The sequence below is a fragment of the Aphidius gifuensis genome, linkage group LG4 (assembly GCF_014905175.1).
Source record: "Aphidius gifuensis isolate YNYX2018 linkage group LG4, ASM1490517v1, whole genome shotgun sequence".
NCBI lineage: Eukaryota > Metazoa > Arthropoda > Insecta > Hymenoptera > Braconidae > Aphidius > Aphidius gifuensis.
Window position 1 is genome coordinate 22,924,977 of NC_057791.1, and position 9,946 is coordinate 22,934,922.

At 23.0% G+C, this 9,946-nt stretch overlaps 2 protein-coding genes across 2 annotated transcripts; both read left to right on the top strand.

Annotated features, from left to right (window-relative positions):
• The first annotated feature begins 82 nt into the window (after positions 1–82).
• On the top strand, positions 83–5,689 carry LOC122855781 (heterogeneous nuclear ribonucleoprotein 27C-like). The gene is made up of 2 exons (XM_044157379.1): positions 83–309; positions 2,375–5,689. The coding sequence occupies exon 2, from the start codon at positions 2,417–2,419 to the stop codon at positions 2,750–2,752; it is 336 nt and encodes a 111-aa protein (XP_044013314.1). The 5' UTR covers positions 83–309; positions 2,375–2,416; the 3' UTR covers positions 2,753–5,689.
• A 2,338-nt stretch (positions 5,690–8,027) lies between these two features.
• Positions 8,028–8,587, top strand: LOC122855782. The gene is made up of 2 exons (XM_044157380.1): positions 8,028–8,198; positions 8,287–8,587. Exons 1-2 carry the CDS (start codon positions 8,104–8,106, stop codon positions 8,561–8,563), a joined length of 372 nt encoding a protein of 123 aa, XP_044013315.1. The 5' UTR covers positions 8,028–8,103; the 3' UTR covers positions 8,564–8,587.
• The last annotated feature ends 1,359 nt before the right edge of the window (positions 8,588–9,946 follow it).

Sequence of the window (9,946 nt, forward strand, 5' to 3'; positions counted from 1 at the left end):
TTTTAAGTTGGCAACATGGAGTTTAATTCCATGGTTGGCAATCATCAAGTCTTCATGTTGGCAATATCCAATAAAAAAAAAAACATGGCCATTATTATGATCAATTGTTGACATTATTAAATTGCATCATATCACATCAATTGAAATTTTATAAACAAATATAAATAAAATAAATTTTATAGTAAACTAAATAAAGTAAACTTCATTGCTTCATTATTATGATTGTTTTTATTTTTACAAAAAATTACTAAAAAGTGTTGAATTTCAAATTATTGTATAAAAAAAAAACTGGAATAATTCGTTAATTAGGTAATTATTATTATTAGGTTATTTAGGTTATATTAACAAGTAAAAAAAAAAAAAAAAAAAAAAACATTATTTACAACTAATTATTTAAAAAGTCTTTAAAAATAATTAGCTTGATTTAAAAATTTTTTTTTTTTTTTTGTATCGGTACATTGTTTATTATTTATTGGTTTTTTCTTTTTTTTGATAATTATTATCAAAAAATGTTGTCAATAAACTTGGTTTTTATATTGTCCTTTTGTTGTTGTTGTTGTTCACTTTGATTCATTTAGTTTTGTCCAAGTTCATTTATTGGCTCTGGATCATCAACATCCTCATCATCCTCATCTGCCATGTTATTATCTAGCATATTTATTGGTGGTGTATTAATATGGTTTTTGTTTTGTTGGTGAAACGTTAAGCTGGTTTTTAGTCCATATGCCTAAAGTAAAAAAAAAAATAATTAAAATATTTAAAATAACATATTAAAATGAACAATAATTGAATACTTACTTTTCCACATCCATTGAAGTTGCATTGGAATGCCTTTATTCCACTGTGCTTCACCATATGCCTCTCTAAATCAGCTTTTCTATGAGTATCATAGCTGCATTCTTCATGTGAGCAGTAGAATGGTTTGAATCCAGTATGTGTTTTTAAATGATTATTCAATTCACTTTTTCTTGAAAATACTTTGTTACAGTTGGAGCATGTAAATTTATATGTTATATGCATATTTTTGTTATGATCATGTAGTGAAGAACATGAGGTAAATTGCATATTACAAGTTTTACACAAATATACTCTTGTAGAATTGTGGATCATCTTTTTATGCCGGTTCAAGTTACTTTTTTTAGAAAATGTTTTGTCGCAAATGGAACATTTATTTATTTTCCCTTTTGCTCTATCATCATTATCATTATCATTATGATCTTCATGATCTTCAGGATCTTCATCTTGATCATGATCTTCATCATCATTATGATTATCATTATCCAAGTGGCTGTCATGATTTTTATTTTGTTTATTATTATCACCATCATCTTCATCATAATTATCATTTGTTGGTTCTTTAATTTCACCAATGTCCATGTCACCAGGAATGTTCAATGTAATTTTTTTTTGTAATGTTTCATCATTTTCATCTTCATGGTTATCATCAGTTTGTTCTTCTTCACTTGTTTGTTCTTTTTCACCAGCTATTTGTAATTTTATTTTTTTTCGTGGTTGTTCCTCGTCACCACAAAATAATTTTTTATCGGACTTTTTATTTTTTTCATTACCATCAGCTTTTATATTATCACAAATTGAATTATTAATTGTATTATTTTTATTACTTGCCTCACTATTATTTGTGTCACTATATTTTGTTTCATTGATAAATTCACTGTTTTTTTTAATTTGATGATCCATTTTTGTTATCTTTGTTAAATAATTTGTATGTTAATTTAGGACAATACTTTTAATAACATCGACAGTTATTTAATTAATTATTTTAAAACACACGGATGAAACTTTTAACATATGTAAATTGTTGAAAATTTTGAGACTTGACAAAATGTTAATCTCACTGTGATTCATGTGGCACTGAGGCAATGTTTATTTTCTTTTCATTCATTTTTATTTTTATTTTATTTTTCATTTTCTTTTAAAATATTTATGCTTTTCTATATATTTTTGTTATTATTATTATTGATTTTAGTATGATACAATGACAATATATTTTCATGTATCATTTAAATTTATATCTTGTAATTTTATTATTATTTTTAACTAGTATCTAACTAAAGATATCATAGAGTTAAAATTAATATAAACAAATTAACAATTGTACAGACAAATAATCAAATCATCTTAAATTGAAAAATAATATTTCAAGTACAATTTGAATATTAAAAAAATAAAATTTCTATTTATATGTCTGTACAAGTGTTACATATTAAAAGAAAGAAAAAGAAAATAGTTGATAATTAATTTCATATATTAGTAAATAATTAAAAAAATGATATTTAAATAGAAAAAAAAAAAACTCAAAAATTAAACAATAAAAAATCAATACTTATGATGTGCTAATTTGGATTGATTACAGGTTGAAATCAAACAAGCTGAGCCACGTGATTCATCAAGTAAAATGAATGACGGTCATCAAGGTCAATGGGGACCACCACAACAAGGTGGACCACAAATGGGTATGGCTGGTAATATGGGTCCAATGGGTGGACCAAATAGTCAAATGGGTGGTCCAATGATTGGTGGACCAATGGGACCACCAGGTAACATGATGCAACAGTATCAAGGTTGGGGTGGTACTCCACAAACTGGTGGTTATGCTGGTTACAGTACACAGTACAATGCACAAGGATGGGGTGCACCACCTGGACCACCACAACAACAGCAAATACCACCACCACCACCACATCAATGGGGTAGTAGTTATAATGTTCAACCAGCAGTTGAATTGAGTTGAATAATCGCTGATTTAAACTAACATAAAATGAAAAAAAAAAAAAAAAACACAAAATACGAGCGAGCACGAGGGATAATTTTTACGAAAAAAAAAATAAATAAAAAATAATAATAATAATATTAAAAATTTAAACATGATGTACGGGGGATGCATGAAGATTCTTTAAAAAAAAAAATTTAGTTAAAAAAAAATGTACAATTTTTATACGTACATTTGTTCCACTTTTAATTGTTTATTTTTTTTTTTAATTTATTTTTTTTTTATTAAACGTAATGATAATAAATAAAATACATCACGCGATGATAAAATGAGAATTTAAAGAAAAATGATAATATTTAAAGTAAAATAAATTGATTAAAAATAAATATACCGGTCAATAGAATTATTGCATTGGCAATGAATGCCTTTGAGACATTTTTAAAATCCACGTTTTTTTTATGCAAACTAATTATAATTAGGTAATCGAATTAATGGGATGAGTTTAAAAAATAATAAATAAAAAAATAGATAGAAAGAAAAAATAAAATATACAAAATCTAATTATTGAATTGATACTACTTTTGAAGTAACAAGGTTCACTGGCTGATCTTTATTATTTTTTTTAACATATAATTATTATTGAATGAGAGAAATATTGATTAAAATTTGTTGTCATTTGATTTGTCATTTGTTTTTTTAATTAATGCAAATTTATTTAGCTCTTAAATCAATATGCATTTCATTTTTTTATATAACTATATATATAAATATGTTTTTTTATTTTTTTTTTTTATTTTAACATTGTGATCAACGCGGCTCGTTTAGAAAATAAAAAAACATATAATTCTGGGATCAAGTTATTACATTTAATAATTAAAATTGCGTAATTAAAGTAAAAAAAAAAATCGATAAGAAAAAGGGAGCTCAATCAAATTACCCTTTTGTGTACTAATAAAATTCAATATATAAATTAAAAAAAAATACGCATTTACATAAAACATATTTAAAATAAAAAAACACTGAATTTTAAAACACAAATTAATTAAAATTAATAAATTTAAAAATAATTTAAGAGTCTAAAATTAATAAATAGGCAAATCGACATGTTGTTGATTAATCAAGTAAATAAGAGCTAAAGTTAATAAGAAAAAAAAAAATAATAATACCAATAAATAATTTGATTTTAAACAAAAGAAATAATTTAAAAAATAAAATCGTGATTGATACGTTATTTATTGATGTGGAGTAAAAATAAAAAATAAGAAAAGGGGTAGTAGAAATTATGCATCGTTTTTATTTTAATTCTTTTTTTTTTTTTTTTGAATCTAAGGCTGTACATCTCATCTTATCTGTAATGTAATATATCTACAAGTAAATATATATATTTATGGAACAGAAAAAAAAGAAAAAAAAAAAATTGAGATAATGTTTAAAACAGAACCATTAGTGCTAACCTATTGACTATGAAAAAAAATATTATTATTATTATTATTATGATTATTATGATTATTAAATTATTATTATCTATCAGTAAATAAAGTTTTTATGAATTAAAAAAAAAAACAATTGAAATAAGCAAAAGTAAATCATTATTAAAAAAATAGAATAAGTTTTTTAAATTTATTAGTGTCAAATTATGATAATTAAATAATTATAAATACCAACAACAATTTATTCAAGAGTAAATATATTTTTTTGGATATAATGTATCTTAAAACACACAAAGTATTTTACATTTTCAGATGAAATAATAAATAATCTATGGATTTTCAAATGGATTTAGCAAATTATATTAAAAAAACAAATATCTTTTAATTTAATTGAAGTATTATGAAAATAAGCTTAATCGTAGACAGTTGATGATTCGTAAATTCTCAGGGTTGTCGATGAAATTTTTCATTTTTTATTTTTATAAATCAATAATTTTTTTTGGTCTTTGTTGTTAAGTTACAGATTATTTAAAATCCAGTTTTAATCCTTCCTATCTACTGTCCCTCTCCTGTACGCCTTACTCATTTATATATATTAATAAAAAAAAAAAATATATATATATTTTTTTTAGTGAAAAAAAAAAAAAAATTTAAGACTTTTTTTTTTTTAAATTAATAAACAATATTTGTTTCTAGTTTTTTTTTTATTTTTTTAATCTCTTATTGAAATAGGTACCCTCTTGTTGACTAATTCGTAATGCCAATCTTCTAAAAATTAAAAAAAAAAAAGAAAGTAATCTAAGAGTTATTAGACTAAACAAATAAGTCACAATGTTTGACGAAAATATAATTAAATTAAAATTAAAAAAACAAAATAGATTATAATTAAATATAATGAAATATAAAAAAAAAAAAAAAAACAATATAATTTACCACGTTGTGTAATTTTATTTTAATTTTTTTTGTTGTAAATTAACTTGGTTGATAAATTCATAATTAAACATTAAAATAAAATTAAAAATCATGGAAATTAAAATCACGGTTTAAAGTTTAATTAATCTACAAAAATAATCATAATATATATTCAATTTTCGGGGTAATATTTAGAGGGAAAAAAGGCCCATTAAAGACTGGTTACATTAGCTAATAAATAATACGTTTTTTGTTTTTTTAAGAATTAATTTCCATGTATTTTAAAAGTATAAAATATAAATATGTTTAGAAAATCGTATATCCGTCAAGATTATTTTTATATTCGCTCTGTGTGATTTATATTTGTCTGTTTTTCTTTTTGATTTAAATTAAAAATAATCTATATTATTTAATGATATAATTAACATTGCAATTCAGGCTCAATAACGGGTACCTTGCTCTTGTCCCTCCTCCATTTCGATTGTAAAACATCATTAAAATTGTTGGTGGAATAATGCGAGTTAATATTACAACAGCCAAAAAATAATAAAAAAGTAATAAAATAATAAATGCCTTTAGCTAAAATCAATTAATAAAATAAAAAAAAAAAAAAAAACTTAATTAAAAATTCTAAATTATAAATAAAATAAAAATTCTCATACACAAACATAATCATAATCACTGTCAATATGCACATATAGACGATAAATTAAAATAAATAAATTGTTTGTTTTTTTTTTTTAATTATAATTATCATTGTTTTATTGAAATAATGATAGAAAAAAAAATTTTTGTGACGAGTTTAAGATTGCGAGTATGCCAGCCACACAATTAAAATTTAATAAAATAATTATATCAGGTTCAAAATAAATTTAAAAAAAAAAATTTTTTTAAGTATTTATAATTATGTATGATAATGCAAATTACATCTTGCATTTAATTTATATAAAAGTTGATAACGTTGCTTAGGTAAAGAAGAGAATAAGGAAAAAAAAAATCAATTATAGAAAAATTTAAATGAAAAATTAATTACTGTAATGATCTTGTATACTTGTAACGTTTAGCTTTGTATTTGTAAGATCGGAGGCCCCCTTGGAGCTTTACATACGTAGAATATATTTTATATTTAATTCATGCTGCAAGAAAAAATAAATTAATTAATTAAAATAAATAAAAAAATTAAATAAACACACAGTTGATGCTCACTCGTTTTTTCATTGTTTAATTTCAACATTTCCAGCAAAAAAAAAAATATAAAGAAAATTACTAGCAACACAATGAGAATATATTTTTTTTGATATTATTATTAAATTTTCTATTGAATTCGTTATTGCAATTGAAGCCACTTGTTTATCATTCAAATTTTTTTCATATTTTAAATAACTTAAATAAAATATACTCTCATTGTTTTTCTTGTAATTTAATTATAATATTATTATATTTTTAAAATGCCTCCGAGTCTGTGTCACATTTTCATCTAAAAATATAAAATATTTAACAAAAAATAATAATATTAATAATGTGTATGAAAATAATGCATTGAAATGAGGAAATAAATATGATAACGAATAAATTTTACGGTAAATTAGATAATTTATCTAATAATGGATTTAAATAATTAGAATTTAATAATTAATATTAAAATTAATTAAAAATCAATACTGTCATTATTGTTGACATTATAATACACATTTTTTTAGTAATGTAATGTATGGTTAATATACACACAGACACTTACGAAAAAATAATAAGAAATATGAAATAAAAAAAAGAAAAAAAAATTTTATTGATCGTTGCTTTTATTATTATTCAAAATTAATTTTTAAAAATTATTCTAAACTAAATGTTTTCCATCGTTTTATCTTTTTGATATTTTATTTTTTATTTCGTTTAAAATGCAGTATGGTGGCAGATTATTAATATTTTATTGACATTTTTTCTTAATTATCAAGGCCAATAATTATTGATTTATATGATTTGCTAGATTATTAATTTTTATATTTTTTGTATGGGTTATAATGTAGTTATTAACAGCCAATAATTGTGTTCTTGTTAGTATCATAATTAGTTATTTTTAAAACTCAAGAAAATATGTAGAAAAATGGAGGAAACAAAATACAAATCAGGAAATAAAATACAAATTTAAAGAAAAAAAAAAACAATAAAATGGAGGGAATTTTTCAGCTATTAAGTAAATTGAATAAGAATTTTTGTACCACTTAAAAAATATCCTCAAACGTAAAAATAAATAATGCAAAGTTTAATTAAGAATTTCAACAGAGAGTATTGACTATGTTATCATAAATAATATGTAATAAATTAAAAAAAACCAATAACCCTATTTAAAAAAAAAATAATAATTAGTTTAAAAAATTTAATTAAAAAATATTATCAGTTTTAGTATTTCTTCTAGGCTTTAATTTGGTTCTAATACGTAACATCCTATCTATATTATTTCAGAAGATATGAACATTTTTCTAAATTCATATAGTGAAAACAATACTAGTAGGCTTCCGCCTACGTAAAAAAACGATAAAACGTTGGAGTAATGATTTATAATTCTCTATTGAGTTTAAAATTTATTTATGTGTAATTTAGTGTCGAAATTGATCATCATTGGTACCATTGAAGCCAAAAGGAAATGTTGAAAATGACAGTCCAGCTGTTGACATGAAAGAGAGACTTGAAAGACATACGAGATATTGGCCAATGACTATTTCTAATACATTGATGTTTAATTTAAAACAAGTAAGTTTATTTGTTTGATTGATTAATTTTTTGATTGTTTAATTAATTTAATTTTTGCTTTTAAAGATTATTGATCCTTTACCGGAATACATTGTAAAAGAAGAGCTAGTAAAAGATGATTTATTAAAATGTAAACAATTGATATTTCATCTTCTTCAATTGGAATCAAAACATGAAACACTTGCATTACCAAATCTTGGTGGTGGACGACGTGAAGAACATTATCGTTTATTATGGGAAGAACTTGAAACATTTTTAAAAGCACATGCACGTAATTCTATAATGCATGCTGAAGTATTAAATTGTCTTCTTGAAGTTAGAAATAAAAATGATAAAGATAAAGTTGAATTGGATCAGGCATTACGTGAACTTGATGGGTAACAAAGTTTTTTTTTTTATTTAATTTAAAATAATTCATGTTAGCTTTAATGAATTTAATTTTTAAAATTTTTTTATTTTAATTAGAATTGGAAAAGAAGAAACACCACGTGCAAGCGTTATACGTGCAACAACAGATTCACCAATGTCACCACCAACATCAACATCAATGTCATTACAAAAACAATTATTAAAAAATAATTCATCAAAAAGTTTTCTTGATATTTGGCTACAACGTAGTACACCAAAAGATAAAAAACCAGAATTCCATGGACGTTTAAATAGCGATGGTTTAAAAGCAAAATTATATCCAAATTTTAAAGAACCTGGATGGGAATTACGTGAGCCAATGATTGAAACATAAATTAAATTTATTATTTGTTTCTAATAAATCCAAGGTAACTTGTCTAAATTAATTAATTATTATCTGTAAAAAATTTTAAAATAAATTTCTATTATAGAAAAAAAAAACAAATTTATTTGAAATTAAATTGGATTTCATTGACCCCTAACATTCAACTAGTAGTAAAAAAATAAATAGTAACACATGTTTACTTGACATTAGAAAAAATATAAATGAATTTGTTATGACTGTGTGAATAATTGATGAATGAATAATGAAATGTTGATGTTGATACAAGTGAAATGTATAATTTTAAAGTTGGCTTATTGAATGAGGTGAAAATAATAATTGGTGTGTTGTTGTTGATGATAATGTTGATGGTATTGGTGGTAGTTGAAGTATATAATATATATAAATTGTTAGAGGTGGAAATAAAACGACATTATAGGAAGTAGAGAGAAAAGGACAAAGTGGAGAAATAGCAATGAGGGGAAAGAGACGAAGGACACTACTGAGAGTGCAAGTGCGTGACGTAACAGTTCATTCATCCCGGGACAGACGATATCCCCACCCGTCAATGGTTGGCTATGTATTCACTTTATATACGTTAGTTTTAACTGAGAATTCAACACACATATTTATATTCATTTTATATATACATATATACAATGCGTATATTCAAGTAACACATTTTCTATCTAACTCACTTTTTTTTGCTTTTTCTCTTTCGTTGCTCTTTTTGTTTTTTTTTTATGTCTAGTCAATATATTTCTATATATATGTATTTTAATCTTTTATCTCTTTTTTGAGCTTGTGGGGATTATTTTTTTTTTCTTTCTATTTATTTGTAAAATAACATATCATCAAACACACGTGACGCATCAAGACAATTGTTATTTTATTACTCACATGTCTACCGAGAATTTATCATCATCATCATCGTCATCAGTGTTATTATTAATTTTGACGTATTTATTTTACTAAAAAGAAAACCCACGTGATGATAGATTGATTAATAATATTTTGTTTAAATTAATTAAATTATATTTTTTTTCTTACAATTACAATTTTTTCTTTTTGTATTTTTTGATATTTGAATAAACGTTATTGGTAAATTAAATGAATATATATTGTCTTTGCAGTTTAGCATTTATGTAAAGCTGGATGATGACGCAGGTGGATGAGTGTATATGTGTTTTATATTTTATATATTTTATATATACACTGGTAAGACATGGAAAAGTTGGATGGTTTATTATTTAAGCCAAAGACAGAAAGTCCGGTTCACATCGATAATCCATGTGACTATATTGACTGTAGCTATAACATTCAGAGTAACGATCCACCTGCATATCAAGAAGCTCTATTAGCTTAATTTAAACATTTATTCATTTTTTTTTTTGC